Genomic DNA, 21,663 nt, shown 5'->3' with positions numbered 1-21,663 from the left:
CCTTGCCAGAGAAACAAATGGCATTTACATTTCCTCTGGGTGGTAGCTAGGTGCAGGTTCCTATTCATTTAGCCAGTTTGCCTCCTGAAGTAATGGGAGGCCCTGACCTAGAGCCTCTCTGTCAGCCCATTAGTGAGCGTGGAGAGTATTGCATCGGCGCCTCTGCTGTTCTGCCACTCACAAACACTCCCTAGAATAAACACAAACAAGCCCAGAACGCGGCCCCTTCTGCTCACACAAACACATACACACGCACATACACACACAGCCAGGCAAGATGAAGCTGGGGCATTGATTTTATAATGATGCCCTGGCTGCTTCCAGCCATGGAGGAATTGAGGCTGGCTGAGCTGAGCTCTTGGTGTGTGGAGAGTTTTTTGGATGGGAGCCCTGCTGGTTGCCGGGACTAGTCCAGTGGAGAGGCTAGGCTACGGACGTGTGCAGTCGGTGGATCCAGAGCATGTAGAACATGGAGAGGCAGCCGTGCCCAACTTTACAGAAGCACCCAGAGCCAAACGTCCCTCCTCAGCACACACAGACCTGCAACTGCCAATCAAAGCAGCCTCGGGCGCTGCCACTGCCTTGTGTGCATAAATTAGCATGTATTTGCATAAGAATCCACTCATTTAGCAGACCCACTTGGCTCTCCCCCCAAATGGCATTTTCTCTCTCCCCCCTTCCACTATCTCTCTCACTTTTCCTCTCCTTATCCTTTTACAAGCACCGATAAGAGCTAGAAAATAGTGTGTTAACCCTTTTCAGACCAAATTTCTTTTGACACAAATTACATGTGTGCATGTATGATTGAATGTGTGCACATGCTTGTTTGTTGTGGGTTTGCAAATGAGCAAAATTATCCAACAAATGAATCAAAAAACAAACAAACATAGGTATGCTAACAAATTTCTTTTTCTGAAAATTGCTCTGAAGTTTTCTGTGTTTACTCTCATGGCCTTCTGCTGTCGATGGACAAGTTCTGCATTAACCATTATGAACATCTTTAAAATGTCTCACACTTCAGAGATGCAGATGTGTCGCATAGCATCCACCAACACAGCTACATTATTCAGCCACAACTTTAAAGTCTTGTTTCACATGGTTCAGTCTGACAAGCCCACAGAGAGCAGCGGCGCATGCGTACCCTTCTAAATTACAGCTTAGACAAGGCAATACGGTTACTGATCAGCAATGGTTACAAGGAAAGTGAACAAGACAGAGGAAGGGCAATAAGAGGACATGAAGTTTTCACAATGAACAGTCAATCAGGACACCATACAGAAGGCCTGGCAGAGATTAATAAGTAAAGAACAGAGAGAGCAACCACTGCCCTGAGCAGAAGTTTGGGGATGCAGTAATTGGCTAGGATTGTGCCTTCAGAGTCAACTTGAAGCAGCGCACATGAGCCTAATGAAGGTTTCTCTGACTTTGTTGTACTTTCCTCACCCATTCTGCTTACTTTTACTGTGGTCCACGGTCCTCCTCTGGTTAATTATTTAACATGATCTTTGGTCTGTAAAGCTGGCTAGAATTGTTAAGTTCTTTGCTCCCAGCTATACTCCACAGGTGATTAGTTACCATGGATGTATTAAACAATGGATGAGGTATTCAAACATGGTGCCTCATTTATTCTAATGAAAGCTGCTTGCCAAGCACATATAGTACGCTGGAAAAATTAATCTTGCTTCCCGCCTCTGTGCCCATAATGCATGGGCAGTGGTGCATTTCTTCTGCCTCTGTGTGGCCAACAACTCGTCCACATGGTGTGCACAGAAATATCTTGATGCCACTGTCTATGGTTTTTCAATGTGTGTGATGATCTGGAAAGTTACCATTTTGACCATAACTTCCAAACTGCTGCACAGAGCAGCACTGTCCCTGGCTTTTATATAGGCTAGCTACAGCAGGCAAGGCAGACAAGTTGTTGCAGTTACAACAAGAGAATGGGACAAGCAAGACTTTAGACTGAATGGAAATTAATGCGAACAGTGATTGCGTATTGAAGGTACATCAGGTCTACATCACTTGACACTAGAATATGTGCCTCATCAATACCACAAACACACCAAAGGCTTGATTGTGCGGTGATTTCTGCCACCGTCCACATAGACACACACATGCATTCATTTGTGACACTTTTGTGACTTATGAAGCAGACATCACATAATGGTAAACATGAGCATCCACGTGAGAGGTGGCAATAATCACATACAAATAGATTAGATAACATGAGACAGATGTGTGTTCAGGTGTGAATCTATGTAATAGGTGGCTGATGGAGGGTGTCTGGTACCAACTACGGAACAGCTGTGTGGAAGCATGTGTGACTCCTGCTTGATAACTTCAACATAAAACTCACATTGACTCACAGACATGAACATACCACTTTATTAGGTACACTTGCACAATCTAATGCGACCCAGTGCAACAGTTCTGTCATAAATTGTGCCTTCACCACAATAATGTTTAATAGTTTGGTTTTCACTAGCACTGTCAGAGAGGTATTAAGTTAAATGCATTTTTATTATCGAGGATTTATTTTGCAGTGATGTTGAACTGGACTTTATTACACACAGAGTTGTTTCTAATATTCTGTCCACTTTGCTGGCATACCTGCCAGGGGTAGAACAATTAGAAACACTTTTCAGTATAATACAAGGCACTACAACAACACCAGCCACTACAAACTCAGTAATAAACATTAAGTAGAATTAATACCTTCCTGACAATGTCAGCAAAAACTGAAATAAGATTACATTACATTGTACAGGTGCACCGAATAAACTGGGCAGTGAGTGTATGTGCCTGTGCATAAGTGTTGGTGTGTGACAACATACACTTTTAAGTTAGTCATGTTTATTTCCTTGAGGGCAACTGGCTAATTTTAAGTCAGTCCATCTATTTATGCATGTGTGCGTGTGTTTTTAATTTTAAGTCCAAACAGCAGCTCAAACCCCGGGAGGTTGTGCAGTCGCTCAGGGGGGCGCTCTCCCTTCCCAGGCTCCCTGCTGGTCCAGGCAAACGGCTGAGCTCCCTGTCACCATCTCCAACCTGTGTTTCCTTCCTTTCCTCATATCTAATATGAGTCACACACACTCAAAGAAAATACACACACCCAAAGGGCTTAGACTGCCCTGTCTCATCCCATTTCCTCAGCGCCTTTGATCCCCAACTCTCCCAAAAATACATTGCCCCCCTTGCGGTGTTAACTTCCTGCCATGCTATTTAAGCTTCCTTGTCTGCCTAGAGCGACCACAGCTTTGGTGCTAGCTGCTGCTGTCTCCTAATGACAGCGGTGCAGGAAGAACAGGCTGGGGGGTGTCGGACAACAGGAGCAGGACAAAAGGCCCTGAGGTGCACCACAAGATAAGAATGGCTCATTACTGCAGAGGAAGGGTTAATGTTCACAAACGGCTCTGAAGGGCCCCTCCCCAAATGCTGATGCTTGTTATGAGAGCTAATGATGTCAGTGGAGGGCCCTGCTTGTTGATTAGCCTAAATGGAGGACTAATAGAAGTGCGTGAGCTTAATTAATGACTGAAGGGGAGGCTAACAAAGACAAGAACACACCACTGTGGTCGTGGGTGTTCCCGGGTTAAGCGTGTCCCCGGACAACATGGCAGGGCACCTTATCAGCTGGTTGCGCTATCCCCATGCCATCCCATGCCATGCCCTGCCATGCCAAGCCATGACACCCTCTCCAGCACCCAGACAGGCCAGCCTTTGTGGCCAGGCTTAATTAGCTGTCACAGCAGGTGGAGCAGGGACCAGGGATGCTCTGTGGTCTGCTCTCTGACAGCACAGGTCTCCGCAGAACTCCCCCAGACACTGACCGCACAGGAACAATGTGTGTGTGTGTGTGTGTGTGTGCATGCTCATGTGGGTTGTGTGAGTGCACATCTTAGTGTGTTTGAGTTTGACAGAGGCAAAGAGAGTAAAAATAAGAAAAAGACGGGATGTGATGGTGAAGGGTATGTCGGGATGCAGTGTACACACAGAGAGACACAGACAATTGTACAGTGTAGGCAAGTGTGTACCTTTGTTTGAAAAAGTTTAATTATATTTCAGTTGAGTTTTGGCTGTCACTGCATTAGACCGAGATAGTCAGCTTTCACCTTAGCTACGCCAGACACTATAGCACACAACAGAATAAAATACAAAAGAAGACAACACGAAATAGCAAAAATAAAAGATATACAGTTTATGAATACAGATTACAGGGAGATAATTCTGATAATAAATCTGCCAGAGCGAGTAACAGACATATTTGAAAGAATGAAGCCAAAACTACAGTGTCATCCTCACGGACGGATGCAGAGTTCGAAGCAGATGTATGTGTATGTAAATTTCAATGTAAAAATGTGAATTAGATGTAGGAGATGCCTTAGATACCCCAGGCACTGAATACAGAAAAAGATAAATAACTAATTTTAGGTGTAATGATGTTTTCTCCGGGCAAATCTGTGGCCATAAACAATCATTCCGCCTTCCTCTTCCTTAATAGCAGCCCATTTACATGCTTCCTCTGAATCGTCAGACCCCTGTCACCTCACTCCCAGAACAATACATTACTTTAGTGTGTTTCCCTCCAACCCCCTGCTGCGTTTTTCCTTCTCCTGTTGCTTTGTGCATGAGCATGCAGGACAGATACAGTGCATTCTGATGCTCCCGTCTGTTTGCCAAGGCCCGTGTAAGCTGCAGTAATACCTCTTTACTGATAGCTCCGCTCACACACACAGCAGTTCTATACACTCCTCTGGTTTAATCTATTACCATTTTTATGTGGCTCAAATATTCAGGCCGTGTTAACCAATGCATCATTATGAGGCGTATAACTGCAAAAGCCAAAGGATTTATGAGCTTAAATAAATTATGTGATATGATAGTGCAAGTTTTATGAGTTGCAACTTTGCAAATATTCTTTTAAATAATAATAACAGAAGAAAAATGTCCTGTTGTTGAAGATGTGAGGAAATGATTCCTTTCTCCCTACTGTTAAAGCCCATCTTTAACTGCACATCTATCTTATGCTATTCACACTATACCTCTTCTTTACAATCATCTCTCACACACATTATGTGAATTGATGGGTTCATTTGGGGCATTTATGCACCATGGGTTTTTACTTCTTGCATTGCTAGTCCTGTCACTTCCCTCCATGTCGTACTTGTGCACCCTCAGTGTATCTCAAATCATTTCTATCAAGCGTACTCATACACAGTGAAGGTTAACGTTACACCCAAGCACACACAACAACAAACACAATGATGTATTGTGCTTTTGCAGTGTAATATGTTTTACACATGGTCACTATACATCACCTCTAATGTTGTGTGAGTAGGACTATTTGATCCCATTCAGCAGATGGATCCAATTGTCCAGACTGATATTGGGCTGTGACAGAAAGCAATCTAATGGCAGGCTCATTGATGATGATGAGTTCTGTTCCATTGCACTGAGATCCAGTCCAATTTCAAAAGCAAATTCAGTCATTCATCTTCCAAATAATTGTGGCACTTTATCAATTGCTCCCAGTCTTTTATCTATCACTTCGATTGATGTGATCATTTTCACAAACAGCCTTCTGTGCTAACGGCATCTTGGAACACACCACACTTTCAGGGCTGTGTTCTTGTGTGTGTGCTAGTATGTGTCTGAAGGCATTTCTGCTCAGGTTTGCCAGAATATGTGTGTGTGTGTGTGTGTGTGTGTTTGTGTGTGAGCATGAATGTATGCATTTGTTTGCAACTGAGCAAGTATACATTAGTATGTCTTCATGTGCTTGGTTATCCTCATGCCTGCATTTTCGTGTGTAATAACAGTCTTGTATTGCTCATTACAACAATACAACTTCTGTTCCATTATTATTATTATTATTACTTTGGTGTTTGTTCTGCTGTGTGTATTTATGAGACCATTTAACTATGATAGTGTCTATCTGATGAGTATCTTCATGCTTGTGTAGCTCGTGAGACTGTGTTTTCTGGAAAGGTTTATGAATCCATTGCTCCTTTGTGTGTGTTGTCTCATGCATGATGAGTGTGTAACACTGTATGTACCTAGCCTGTTGTGAGTATAGCATGAGATTTTATTAGAAACCAACAGACCCAGATGCATAAAATGTTAATAAATTAACATGTTAGAAGATTTTTGGATCCCTTGAAATATCTAAAACTAAGACCTAATTAGTGGTTATTACAAAAAACAGCAGAACTAAAAATCTCCAAAACAAATAAACTTAAGTGAAAATTAATGTCAGACATAAAAGCAGCACAAAACAACAAAAGTCTACTGAAAGCGTATCTGTTAATTGTGCAGAAAAATAAGAGAAGACACTATCCAAATAAAACAGAGGAAAAAAAGAGACACGTTTCCCATTATTTCTGGCTGACCAAAGCACAACACTGACCGTCTTGTGTATTGGAGATAGTCTGTTGCTGTTGAGGTTGGATTTTATTTATTTTATTTTATTTTATTATTTTTTTTCCATTTTAATTAACTTCGGTTATGGCACCTTTTTGACTTGCCTCACACAGAATAACACCTGCTTCTGCTATATTAAGGCAGTTTGCACAAACACCTGCTACAAAGGAGAATGCTGTCAATGTGGTGATATCTTTTCTCAGGTAAAGACATGAGCATGTGTACCTTATTAACCCAACACCACCCACACAATGAGCGTCTGAAGTGCATACATCTACTGTAAGTTAGTTGGTGCTGTGAACTTACTGGGAATTTTGTTAAGATGATACAGGGCTGGTCTGGTTGTATGTATGTAGGTGGTCATACGTGACCATCAATGTGCTTGCTGACTGATAGTAACATTTAATGAATAGTGAAAAAATCAGCAGGCAAACTGACAAAGGAAAGATACATAAGGACAAAAATCAGTGCTGGATTAATGAAACAGTATTTTCATAGCTGTTACACTTATTGTCCATACCAATAAATCACAACAACCCTAGTGTTGACCCCTGACCATGATCTGCTGTCACCAAAAGTGAAAACTTGAATGCACAATGTAAACAATGTAAGCCTATCCTAAATAAGTAAACAGCAAAAGCAGCCATCACTGTGTGAAGATAAACTTTGTGTAAACAATATGCTGTTTATCAACCAGTTATCAATCTTCGTCTACATTAGACAAACTAAGTAGCATTTCATTGCAGAAACTACTTTTGCTCATATTTAACGTTTCCCACCAAACTTGTGTTGATTATTTGAAACAAACACATGAAATGCATTTCCTACTTAGTAAAACATTTTGAAATTTGCTCTTTGTGGATGCTGCAGTGTTTTTGCTCTCCCTGGTGCAACACCTTTTACAGCCTTTAGCTTGGAAGTGAGGCAGAGCCTGACTGTACAATGCTGCCATCTGTTCAAAAGCATAATGGTAATTCAATGAACACATACCTTTGCACATCTATTTTTTCAAATATGATGCATAGGCTCTCTCCACTGAGCATGACTTCTGACTAGCCTCCCATCCACAATGACATTCCCTTGGCTCTGTGTTTGCTATACGCCCCTCCGTGATTTTGTGCATTTTTGCAACACATTTTGATGTGTGTGTTATTGTGTGTGTGTGTGTGTGTGTGTGCTCTGGGCTTTTAGTACTCAATTGTTGGATGTTGTCATTGCCCATAGCAGAGCGAGTCCAGCTCCATTCTCCCCTTTCGCTCTGTGCTCTGTGATTGCTCACTGCTGACTCCTCTCATCAGCATTGTGGTGTGTATGGGCTGAAACGCCGACCCGGCCGCCAGGTATATGAGAGGAGCAGAGCAGGATATACACTCATAAATCTGACAGATGCATGGTGTGTCATTACATTCCACTTATTATTATTCTCCCACTCCTCTTTATACTGTGAGCCACTTTAGCTGTTTTCCCAGCACGGCTCAGGAACATTTGTACCGTGGCCTTGCGGAGTGATAGATGCTGCTGGGGAGGTACCAGGATATTGTTGCAATTCGTGCTCTGGCTTTTTGTTTGTGTGCAGGGCTTGAGTCTAACCTTCTGTGTATACGTGTGTTAACTTGGATCGTTTTAATTCAGACAGATTTTGTACACATACACATAAGCTCAGTTTCTCCCAAAATAGTCGGAGTTCCACCGAATCTCTCCATTGATAATACAGCTCAACATTCATGTCATTTTTGTGTTACTTCACAGAGGTCCAGATGTGTTAAATACTTGCCATTTAGAGCAATTAGATTAGTATTGAACTTCTGTGAAGCAAATACATATGGGACATCCAGGTACTTGTTAGTTAGAGCTTCTGCCTGCTAGCATGAAAAGAAATAAATATCTCTCCTCCCCTCAATATGTTAAGACTGAAGACCAGTGTTTAAGAATGGCTGTTAAATTATAACATACAAAATGAAAAGCAGAAATCAGAGTTAAGCTGCACTTCTGGCTTCTTGTTCCCTAATCCCTGAGCCTCTTGAACCGATTATTTCTCTCTCTCTCTCTCTCTCTCTCTCTTTCTCTACCTTACACTTATTTCTCCTTCCCTATTCCACCACCTCCTTCACTATTCTCCTTTTCAAATGTACAAATATATACCACACAAACAGACACACTGTCCCGGCATGGTGTCCCTGTGGCCCAGAGAAAGAGAGCGAGGAGAGAGGAGAGAGGAGAGAGCAGCAGCCGCCTCACAAGAGCAGACCTCATAAAACTCCCTGTCACTTTGACTAATTTGTTAGTCTTGTCTCACTGTGTCGAACCGTCACCCCCCCCGACACCCCCACCCCCCATGCACCTCTACCCCGACTCCCTCTGTCCTTCTTTCCACCCTCCTCCCCTCTATATCCACTGTAAAAGGAGGGAGGGAGATAGGGAGGAAAAAAGGGGGCAATAAATGTAATATAGTGGCCTGGCCATTGGTTGCAGTGATCTACACAGCAATCCATCTACAGTCAGAGGAAGAACAGAGGCTTTATGGAGCAGAGGATAACATGATGGCTCGATTTCTCATCCTTTTTCTGTCTCTGTCTGCCCCTGTCCCACCTCGAGAGGAGGCCTGCTGGGCACCAGTACAGTAAAAATAAAAATAGCAATGAAGATTTGGGCATTTATGAATGCAGGCTGGGCTACAGTCACCAAGACTAGATTGGGTTGGACAGGGCCAAGCAGGTTGGGGCGGTATAGATTGGTTCAGATGTTCAGCTGGGCCTCTCAGAGGACCAAAGAGTCAATACTGGATTCATAGAGATAAATTAAAAGCCAAAATCCTGCTCCAGGGGGAATCAATTGCCAGGTAATTATGGAAAACGGGACAGAAATTAGAGAGACAAAATACAAACACAGAGATGTTCCCCTATCATGCTAGAGCAATCACACCGGGGAATATTGTGTCAGTTGGATACAAGCAAGTTTTTCTTTTTTTTTGCCCCCCTTTCCTTCCCAAACCGACCCTGCACCTAGTCTTTAAATACTGCCTGGGCTCAGAGCTAAAAATAGGCAGCATTTTACCGCCAGCCACCCTCTGCTGAGCTGTCAGCGCCCCTTTTCCCTCTTCCTCACAGTGAGGCAGACACAGCTCTCCTTCATGTGTTTTCGAGGGAGACAGGCAGTGTGTGATCACTCCAGCTCTAACCCATCTCCTCCAACACACGGCAGGCCCAACCTCTCCTGACTTGCTGGCCTCACAGGGAGGCTGCTGTGAACTTGCACACCAATTTGAAGGAAAGACTCATTCCTGCTGCGCTGGCCCTGTTTCTCTTCCACACAGAAATGAGGGGCAGGATGTCCTGACATGTGAGCGATGGGTGATGGAAGTGGTAATTTGGGCTGGTACAGTACAGGCTGTGCAGGATCTGGGAGGTTGCTTGCCAGTGAGATAAGCTTACAGTGAGATAATTGTATTTTAAAAAGTTTTTTTTTTTTTTTTTTTTTTTTTGGAAGGGTTAAAAAAGGATGACATTGTCTGAATAGGACACAAGTGATCCAGTCCAGACAAGGGTCATTTTACAAAGGAATTTTCTCTATTTATTTTTACTACTTTCTTTTGATTTCCATGAAAAAGGCAAAGGGAAAAATCTTTACTTAAAATAAACACATACACACACAAGTAGTTAAACCACTCAACCACACACAAGCATTCAGTTAAACCACTTACAAGCTCACAATGACACTTTTAAGTGAATATTGACAGAAATGTCAATTTTATTCAACAAAATAGAATTAATTCCCTAAACCTCCAAAAGCACTGATAATAATGACAGGGGTCAGGGCACTTAGCTGTATAATAGTCAATGTTCAGGGTCTTAGTACCCATATGTTTCCCTTTGGAATGGTGTTTCTTTGTCTCAGCCATCACCACTGGCTCTTTGTTGGCTGTTTAAGAAAAGTCAGCCTGCATTAAACATCCTTAATTGAGCTTAAAAGGCTGAGAAACCACAGAATAATAATGAGAGGCATCAAACAATGGATGGTTTATCAAGACAGTGGTGCTGATGACTTTGATTTGTGAGATGAAGTCAAAGGAGCTGAAACCAAACAACAGAAAAGAAAAATTAACTGCTATAAGTACTATTTTTTGTATTCCGTTATTTGTTTTTTTTTCTTTTATATTTCCTTGTGAAAATGTCAGTGTGGCCAGCTATCTAACAGTCAGTTAACACCCAGTTCTCACCAATCACTAGGTTACAGTGGGCTGATAACAGCATGCAGCATTGCCCCCATTTCAACAGGTCTTGCAAAAGAAGTACGACATTCGATGTTTAAAGCATTTTCAATTACAGCAAACTGTGACCATTGTCCTGGTTCGTGACAGACAGAAAGGGTATTACTCTGAGTACTTTCTGGCTCACAAAAAGACGAGAGAGTTCAGACACATTCTGGGTCTTCACACCCTAAACAGGTGCATCTCCTGCAAGATTTCACTTACTGCCCATCAGGTGGTTACTGCATGTCAAATTGACACAGAATCACATGAAATTTCTGTGGTTTGCCTACCAGGGAATGGTCTATACATATATGTATATATATATATATATACTTTTATTGTACTAATTTACTAGAGTTACACTGCACTTTAGACAAACTGGTCTAGAGTCTGTGATTGCCACAGCTGTTTAAAAGTTATGAAATGAGTAATGTGACTGGCTGAAAAGGTAATGATTCATCACTACACCCTCCTATTAAAATGCCACTTCACCCTGTCAAGTGTGAGTGCTCACTGAAGAACAAAAACAGCACATGTTCCCAAATAAGCCTTCATTGTTCATCATGTGCACATGACAAAACGTATCGTGTAAATGCGGAGTTAAAATAGGGTCCATTTTGACAAAGGCAATTTTCTTTACTGCCTCGTTAAATCATCATTTGGAAAGATCTTTTTATATTATATGCATTTAGCTTGTTGTCTTTTTCTGAGTGACATGCACAAGTCACTCTGAAATGCACAAGCAGCACTTAAGAAAGTTTTTGTGGCCTTGTGCCAGTACTCAGTTCCCCAAATATCTGCTCAGAAGACTTCAGAATTGTCTGGAAGCCTCCAGTAGTTAGCACCGTCTGATACATAAATTATTACAGCATATGTGTTAAGTAATTACAGCTAATTAGCAAGTTCCTAAAATTACTAAGTACAAACTGTACTAATTACTTCAGACTTATTTAGAGAATGAAGAAGAAGACAACAACTGACATGGAGTTACAAAAAAATAACGCATTCCATTTGCAGAGTTGCAGCTGAGAAGACTCCACAACGGACAAAGTGCTCATTCTGAGCACTTGAACATTTTTCTGTATTTAGAGTGGCTGGTAGATAACATTTCTCCTTGCTTGCTTTGTGAGCAGTGATATTCACAAAGCATGGTCAAACATGGTCAAAGGCCAGCAGTGTCCTTGTCTCTCTTTCTCTCCGCTGCACTGTTATCAATCAGACAGTCTAGCCAAAGATAGATGGACTGAAATGCGCACAAACAAACACACACAGACACACGCTCTGAAACACAGTCCTCTCCTGGAAAATGTAAGCAAGTTTCACTCTTCCACACTGTTGGTTTTCCACCCCTCCGTGACTTCAGCTGACTTTTATTCATCATAACAGAATGAAAAATATAGATTTGCCTCTAGAGATTAGAGCAAAGAAAAAATGAATGTATAGACATAAAGGAAATAGAGCATGAAGGAGGGGGAACTATGGAGAGGAAAAAAAGTCAGTGAAAGAAGGAGAGAGACAGGAAAAAGGGAGAGATGAAGAGAAAGAGAGATGGCCTCTCTAAGTGCAGCAGCACACAGGCACAGAGCTGTGAGTTCCCAGGCAAGACAGCATGAGCTGCCTATTTGTCAGCATTGATCAACCCATTAAGGGGCTGTGGTGGGAAGCATATTGGTTTTGGAGGCCAAAGGGGCAGAGAGAGACAAAGATAAAGTAAGACGGGGGGTGTTGAACTCCTTTCAGCCTCGGCAGCCACACATCTGCAGGATGAAAAAGCCTGTAGTCTTCCTCTCCAATGTCTATGCAGTTCATTTTGCAGGGCCCAACGGGAAGGTAGTAGTTGTCATTTGTCTTACAGCATCTCTGGAGGCTCCACTGTATGTGTTATCTTAGCTTTATGCTGCTGCAATGCTAATAAGGAACTAGCAAGCTTTTGAGAATGTCACTTGTACTCTTCCTTAGTGTGTGTGCGTATGTATGTATGTATGTGTGTATGCATGTGTGTATGCAGGGGTGGGGGTGCGGGGTCCTGGCCCTAAGGGAAAGCAGGCTGCCTCTTCGCCCAGCCTCTGATGAATTCATATAATTAACTCTGCCTTGATCTGTTGGCTAATCCTGCACTCAGTAATAAGGGATTAAAATGTCACCTAAGCCACCTGCTGTTATTGAGCCCCTAGACGTTTTGTGTCTCTGCGTATGTATGTGTGTCAGCAAGAGGAGAGAAGACAAGTAAGAGAGAGAGAAAGAGAGGTAACTTCACTTAAAAGTGAAGTGAATGATTTCTATGCTAGAAACAGTTTCTGTTTGCACAAGAAAATGTATGTAGAGTACACCATAAAGTAGCTCAAAGAAGCAGACGACTTAATGACTGCCATATGCATGTGTGCACTACTCACAGCTTCCTACGTTGGCATTAAGCTGAATTCCATAATTTGGCAGGAAGCTGGAGCAGAAGTTGCAGCAGACTCGCTCTGAAAACTCATTGTCACACTCACTAAAAAGGGACATGAAAGTGGGACATGCTGGAAGGTGGGAGTTGAGAAATCTTTTTTCCTTCTCTCTCACTATGACCTCCTTGGACCAAGCAAAGAAAAAAAGTAGATAGAAAGGAGTGCCAATTGGTTGGCTAACAGCCCGCAGACCAACGGCCAGCCTGCCTAGCCTGCCTAGCCTGCCTTGCCTGCCTGCCGGCCACCTCCGCTCGGTTGCTTAGCAACCCCAAGTGTACTTTTGGGTTGTCTAATGACTCTTGTTGCTGCAGTGGCTCAGGGGCTACTAATGAAGCCTCCTGGCCAACCGCTGCTGTTTAAGACCTGGAAGCTGACTGATCACTGGACAGGGATCTTGGGACTTCAGGCTACCCTAAACCTCTTTTATGAGACAAATTCTGCCCCCAACCCCAAGCTGCTGTTCAGACATGCTCACAGACACTCTTACAATATGTTCACAGAGCACACCTTAACTTACTGCTTGCAATGCTCCAACTGCCTTTAATTCTCTCCACCACACACTCACATATATCAATGCCTCACCCTACCTGAACTTTACCTCAGAACCAAGTGTAAACATAGTCAACACTATGTTAACATAGTCAACACCTTAACATAGTCAACACAATATTGATTGAGAAATGGCAGAATGTAATGTACCTATCTGGCTGTTTGAGGCCATATAAAAATGAAATAATGACACTAAGTGTGTCAGGAAGTTAGACCTCACACAGTAATGGCTGTAGCTCAAACATCTGTACTCAAAATTGTAAGAGGAAGTTGTTACCTCTGTTATATTTTTAATGTAATATAATAATTGTTAAAGGACATATAAACTATGTCAGAATCTTGTGGTTGCGATTTATTGAGATGATGTTTTTACAGAGTGACAAACAGTGAATGAACAGGTGTCTTTCTCTTTATGCTTCAACTTATAAGACACTGACAAATGCAGACACTAAGTGTACCAACATTGTATTTCACTTAATACATACAGTCATTGTAACCGCAAACATCATACCCCAAAGCTCAATAGTAAGATCTAAAAGAACATGTGTGACTAAGATGCAGAAGTGATGACTTACAGTATTGGTTTTGTTAACTTGAAAAAATTGAAATGCTCAACACTGTGCACCTCAAAAAACAACAACATGAGATGTATTTATGTCATAGGTGACATATATTTACTTCTTTGCCTCAATTTGTACATATCAGCAGACATTATACTTTGCATTTACTTCTGTGTGGAGATACGTGTGTGCCCAGTTCTGCTTGTATGGTTGTGACTGTGTCTGCATTGGTGTGAGTGTGTACGCCTTTGCTCACTTGTCTTGTGATGCATCCATCTCTCTAAGCTTTGTTTCAGTGTCTAAGCATATTCCTTGATGAGTACATTACATCCCCAGGGTGTTACCACGTATATGCTTGTCTACACACATTGAGCAGTCTTTGGTCTATATTTGGCTGTGGTCAACCGCTGTCAAGTGTTGTGTTGCCTGAGGGTCCAACACTCATTGTGCTGCCTTAGCTGACTGATCTGAGGGAGCAGTACCATGTGCCATTCACTGGCACTCACATGTTGGACCTGTCCACATGGCCTAGTTAGAAAGGTAGGCCTACTGCAGACTGAAGTCAGAAAAATGCCTTGCCAAGTATAAAACACATTGCCAAATATGACATGCGTGGGTAGCCTCAATAAGCAAGGGTCTTCAAGTGTGGCTCTTCACACCCACTTTTTTTTCTACAGAGAAAAGAGGTAGTATTATTTCTGTTTCAGAAGGCACAAAATATGTGTTTTTCTGTTTTCATATTCGAACTGCAGGTAGTGACAAAAAATGAAACCATAGACACAGGAGCAAAAAGAAGCAGGGGAGTTTTTATTCATGGTAGGCAGTTTTTAAAAGTTGGTTTTTTATGTTAGCTTGGCAACGTTTTGCTTTCACCTCACTATAGAATGGAACCTCAAAGGTTGTTTATCGATTCCCTGCTGTTAACCTTTCACAAGCTGCTTCGCAGCCTCGCTGTTCGGTGGTTCAGTGGCTTCCAGAGGGGGGGAGGAGGAGGTTTGGGTAGCATGGGGTTGGCTGTCCAGACTAGTGGCATATTGGTTGCAAAAAGGGTTTCTGGGCAAAGGGGTGAAAGAGAGGAGGAAGGGATGGAGGCAGAGAAAGAGGGATTGCTGAGGGTCAGGGATGAGCAGGATATAGCTGGTGACTGCGAGTCTGGAGCCAGGAGGGGACAGGAAGAGCAAGGGCCAGCCTGAAAGGACCTCTCCCTGTGGGGCTGGGAGTGGCTGATGTAATGGCATTAATCTCCAAGTGCCATCTGACACCCAGTGTGGCTCCGTCATTGAAAAGTGCTAATTCTGCTGAACTGTAAGGGGAATTCAGGCATCTCTAGAGGCAGTGCCCTGGATTAATTAAACACGTTGGCATGGAGCACTGTACAGATTTATCTCTTTTACGGCATGGTCACTGTTTGATTTTTGCATTTAGCTCACAGAGCAGGACAAACTCAGGACATTAGTTTCAGGAACACTGCCACATCTCACTTTGTCTCTTCCCAATTCACAGATTATAGCAATTGCTCCTATCATTTTGTGCTAACCTGGGATTTCCTTTCCCTTCCTTCTCTCTCTGTTTCTTTCCTTCCCTCTGTTTCCCTCTATCTTTCCAGATGAACCGGCCCATCCAGGTGAAGCCAGCCGACAGCGAAGGACGAGGAGGTAATTAACCTTCTCCTGGTCTCCATTGCACATACCCCTTAAAAACACACACACAAACACACAAATACACTGGAACAGCGCACACGCAATCCTTAATATTCTGCTCTCACTTGAGACACACTGGGAGTTGGTAGAGTAGTCCGTAATATAGGTCACTTGCTTCTATTGACTTCCCATCTGTGCCAGCAGAGGGGCTGTCTCAGGTTCACAGTCACTGGGAGTGGTTCAAAGACAAGACAGAGCGACATGAAGAGAGAAATAAAACAGAACAGAAAATAATGGGGCATGGAGGATCCCCATTCCTTTATCACCACAGTGATAATTAAGACAGCTTATAGATAAGAGCGAATGGGATACATTCTATACATATACAGACACAGATACACATACATAAACCTACAGACACAACTCAGATCTCTTACTTGTATTAAATTAGTAGTCACTAAATGAAGGATAAAGACAGCATAAGTTTCTCAAAGTGAGACACTTGATGAGTTTGGAACCTCTTGGCGGTTTATGCAGTACGATATTTTTTTTTATCTATAAAGAATACAATGAATTGATTGTTGTTCACAGTCCCTGTTTGACTTGTCTAAAATCAAAGCATACATGTACAGTATCCACTATAAATGCACCTACATACCTACTGCTCTAACTTTCTTCGTATCTGCCTGTGTGATTCAGTGTGTGATGTGAGAGTTCCAGTTGAGCACCATTGACATATTGTGTATGCATCAGTGGGTGCAATTCTAAAACTCAAATTAATAATTTATATTAAAGGAAAGTTCCTTTTTAAAAAGTAAACCTGTCTGTTTGAAGCATTCAAGTGTGCTGCTTTGACATTGTACCAATTCTCTTGCATGGCCCCTTTCCTCCATCTTTAATCTGACTGACACGGTGATTGACTAGATCATTCTGAAACCATTTGTGACTAACATCACTGAGGTTAATGCAGATTAAGCCAGTTAAAGATTTACATGGATGGAATTGGATCTAATTGAACCAGTCTGTCTCTGCCCTGTGCTTACATTTCAGAATGGTGATTTACACTGCCTAGGTCAAATTAGACTGAGCTACTTTGCTAATTCATGTGGTCAAGTGTGGATCAGATGGCCCATTTCTATTGCCACACACACCCCCATGTAGATCTTATTTTTGTCATGGCGGCACTTTAATTAACGGCCATCTAAAAACAGGCAAAGTCTGACCGACAAGGCCTGGGCGAGAGCCAATCGGCGTTCTCACCAAGATAAATTGGATCTCTGGGCTTAAGAGGGGAGGATGGATGGGTCCCAATATCAATTACTACCCTTTTTCAGCAGAAAGAGAAGGGGGATAAACAGGCAGTGTGAATGAAATACAGAGGGCTCTTAGGCTGGCACAGCCCCTGCTAGTCTGTCAGATGAACTTTCTATATGGCAGGACAGGATAGGACACAGCACGGAATGAAATAAGACCAAGCAGACAGGCCCCAACAGAGATATTGAGCGTTAATGGCAACAGGAAGTCAGAAGACAGGCCAGGGAAGTAAACCACAGTCGCGGCTGACAATGAAATGAGATTTACTATGAAGGCCTGTGGTTAAAGGAAAATAGACAGCCCACTGAGAGATGACTAAAGGAGAGAAAGTAGTCAGGGATTCATCTGTGGAAGGCTGAGCACCAGTCAGGTACACCAATCCCAGTGGGGCCTCTAGGTTGTCAAACCCAGGGCTGAACCGGGACATTTGCACCTCAAGAATGGAGTCACATTTATCACAACCAAGACATCAGCAATTATCTGTCACGGGAACTTGGTGCAGGGGTCTCGATTACGTGCCTGTGCAGACATCAGGGCACATTACTCCATTTGGAGACTTTAGTAGCCCCTCTTTTGTTCACAGTGTCCCTGAGAGATGTCCTCTCTCTGGGGAAATGGGAGTGTCAGGAGGAGAAGGAAAACCAGAGCTCAGAGAATGACTGGGTGGCCCGGCACCGCAAAATCCTGCTACTTGGCTGCCATTGTGGATCACAGAGCTGATTCTCTGGCTGCCTATTACAATGACTCATGTCTTATTTTATTTTTTCCTTGGATTATCGAGAGAGACTGGAGCATGGGTGGGAAGCTTCACAGCTAGTCAGCCAAACTCTTCCCCACATAGTCAACATTTATCTGATATGCCTTACACCGCTTTTTCATGCCCAATTCTATCAAACCATGATTTCAACTCAGAGATACAAAGACACAATTGAGCCATGGGTCTTCTACTCACTCGCTCTGTGGTCAATGCAGGGACACACAATGCCACTCTATCTCTACGTGAGACCCAAGCAATTTTCTTCAAACTGAAAACGGGGCAGAAATGAGGAAAAGTAGACATCTCTTGCTTTTTCTCTCGTCTCCCTTTTCTTTCTCTTTCTCCCTCTTTCTGTCTCATTGGTACAGTAGTCCAAAGGGAGAGATGAAGCGATTGATAGAGAAAGAGGTGTGGATTCAGTACAAGGCCCATGGAGGAATGCGAGAGAGTGAGAGATGGAGGACAAAAAGAGTGAGAGGGGAAGAGACGACAGGATGAGAAAGTTAACGGAGGGTGATGGAGGCAGCTGAGTGAATCTCAGCAGTAAATCATCTCAGAGCCGCCCCATCCCTATCTCCTCCTCGCCTCGCCAGGAATCTTTTTTCCCCCTGACCTTGTCTGCCGCTGTGTCTGTGAAGAAAAGATGGGGCCAGATTATCTATGATTGGAGATGGCCATTATCTAAACACAATCTTGGAGCTAGGTCCCACTCCTGTAGCTGCTGTGAGACTGCAGACCACACTGATGAGAAGAGAGATGATGGGTCAGCCAGCAACACCCTCTCCTTTTATTAACTCTGATAAGATGGTTTCAACACTCACAAAATGCTCAGCAACCTCCATCAACATCGACTTTTTCACAATGTGCTACTCTCAGTGTATTTGTATACACAGAGTCTCTTTACTCTACTTGTTTATTAGCTCCTCATACTTTTATTTTATAGGATACAGTGCCACGAGCATTGCAATCCCTGTACTTGATACTCTGCAGCCCTAGTGAATCTTTTTAATATCTTGTCCATGCTTTTTGTCTGCCTGGCTGAGGGGAGTCCTTGTGAAAGGGTCATGTTTGTCCTTGCCAACCTGCTGCTCTTCAGAAGGTTGACCCCAGTCGGGCAGTGAAGAGATTGACAGGACCTTAAGATGTTGCGCACTGTGCTGTCATGCCCCACCCAGCAGGCAGGTAAGAGTGAGGGCTGCTGGCTGGCTCAGTCTGGCAGGCCACAGGGGAGGGTCTGTCTGGAGGCACCTCACGCCCACAGAAGAGCACACTCCACTTTACATGCAAATGAAGCCAAAAGATCCCTCCGTGCCTCTGGACACGATCATGCACAAGTCTGAACAGTCAAGAAGCACCCTAGCAGTGGTTGATATGTGTGTACTGAGAAAAACACACAGAGACATGGAGACACATGGTCAGACAAAAGAACTCAGGGACTTTCAGCAGTGACCATTGCAGGATATTAACTAAAGGTTTTATGTCATTGACTGAAATTACTCTTTTGCAGAGCTCCATTGCAGAGCTACTACAAATGATGTGTCTGACGTAGAAGAAATTATAATATTTGGACAGAAGCTGCAACAGACAATTTCTTACAAGTTTCCTCAATTGTTCTGCCCTGGTTTTTGAGGATATGGTTTAATACTCTCCTCCTGCTCTCTTACGTAAATTGATGTGACAGCTCTGGAGGTATAAGTAATGCATTTAAAAACACAAAGCCTATATCCACTCATCATGCTTGATACACTGACAATTTGAATGTTTGTTCTCCTCTGATTATTCCATTTACCACCTCACTATGCTGGATAATCCCCTTGCATACAGATTGGGACCATCAGCAGAAAGGTTTAGTGTGTGGTTGCACATCATTGTCTGGGATGGGGTCTAATTACTTCGGTTAGCTGGGTAGGAACTAAGCAAGAGTTTGAAGGAGAATGGGCCTCATAAGTGGTTAAAGGTGTCGTATAAAGGCGAAGTGAGTTCTTGTGGGGGTTGAGCAATGCAGTGGAACAGATGCACGGGTCATTTTACAATCACTTCACAACATAACTTCACACCTTCTACACTTACTCCAACATTGAACTTAAATTGTGAAAATTGAGAATGAATTCTATATAAAGTTTGAACATCTTTGAATCCTAACTTAATCATGTTGGAATGTTGCTGTTGCTATACTAAAATAGTAATACTAAACTGTATACACAGTTTCACACAGGAAATGAGTGCATAACTGTGAACACATATTCAGTATCAGTATACCACATAAAATACATAATTAAATTTCCATGAAGCAAAATTTTTATTTTTTATTTTATTTTAAATTAAATGGTTTCCTCTAATATAAAGGAGTTGGTCATCCTGCTGATCCTGCTAAAACTTTAAATCTCATTCTGTAGCTTTTTCCATTTGCAGGCGACTGTTACCTGTTCACAAGCTCATAGCTTAAGGTGGTTTAAATAGCAGATATTAATGCTAACAATTAATTTTTATAACATCAGTTTAGGTCCACCACAGTGAAACAACTCAAGAATGTTAGCAAACCCAGTAACCCAGGTCTGGCAGCCTCTCTGATGTGTGAACACCACCATTTGTTACAGGGGAAGCAGAGAGTTCTAATACTGGCCAGTGAGATATGTCTATGTTACCTCAGAAAACCTTTATTTCATTTGCAATCCTTCCATTTGTCTTTGTGTTGTTTCTCTCTGGTCCATTCTGAAACTCATTTATTTACAATATATTTAGTGCTACTACCTTCCAGTCCTTTTTCACTCATGGCCATTAAGGCAAACACTGTCCCTCACTCACATGCAGCATCACTGACAACCACAACTTATCTTGTATAATTGTGAGATGACAGGAAATACAATTCTTTTTGTGATACATTTTATGATTAAAAATTTTATTCTGTGATATGCCTGATCTAGTACTAATTTTAAATAGAATGTGCCATGTTCTGCCATTTAAATATAACAATTTATTGATCCTGAAGGGGAAATTAAATTTTTGAAAGTACAGCAATTTCTTTTGTTTCCCACGTCACTTACTATTACAAGCCATTTAATTTTCCTCAGTTCATTTCTTTTTACAGTAAGACAGCAACTCACATTTTTTCACGAATAGCTATTATTAACTATTAACTATTACTAATTATTTAATTTACTTAATGATTAATTAATATTGATATCCAGTGATTACTTGTCTGAAAAATACTCAACTAATCAACTGCTTTCAGCACTTTTCTTTCACAAGAAAGATAATCATTATCATCATATATTAATGTATCTAAGTGGTATGGAGGTAAAGCTTTTGTCCCCAAAAGCCACTTTGTAACAGGTAGATAACCCCTGTAGACATTTGGGGAACATGAGCCTGTTGAAAACACATGAAAGTGCAGGGTTCAGAGTACTATTAAATCCAGTTATAACAATGCTTGATAACAAAAGTGCATCTGTGACAAGGAATTATTATTGTTTCTGTGCAAATGCGTAATGCTTATAGTCTAAAAAGTCTTTTCTGAAAGAAAATGGAACCTTTTGATTCCAAACAAACTCGTGCCTTTACACAACTGAAATATATGATAGATGATGAAAAACAAAGTCTAACTCAATCATAAGAATGCGTTCCCAACATTTTGTACACCCGGGCTGTACGCCTACATGTGTGAGCATTTCTGGTGGCGGGCCTCCCAGGCAGCAGCGCCCCAGCATCAGGCTTTTCTAATGAGACC

General features: G+C 42.3%; 1 protein-coding gene across 1 annotated transcript in view; it reads left to right on the top strand.

The window, feature by feature from the left end:
• Positions 1-21,663, top strand: part of celf6 (CUGBP Elav-like family member 6) — a 134,715-nt gene that overhangs the window by 77,283 nt on the left and 35,769 nt on the right. Inside the window, exon 3 of the mRNA XM_046370764.1 lies at positions 15,832-15,880. Coding sequence (XP_046226720.1) covers positions 15,832-15,880 — 49 coding nt within the window. The remainder of the gene's footprint in view (positions 1-15,831; positions 15,881-21,663) is intronic.

Source organism: Scatophagus argus, chromosome 1 (genome assembly GCF_020382885.2).
Source record: "Scatophagus argus isolate fScaArg1 chromosome 1, fScaArg1.pri, whole genome shotgun sequence".
NCBI lineage: Eukaryota > Metazoa > Chordata > Actinopteri > Scatophagidae > Scatophagus > Scatophagus argus.
This window is presented reverse-complemented; position numbering and strand designations above follow the sequence as displayed.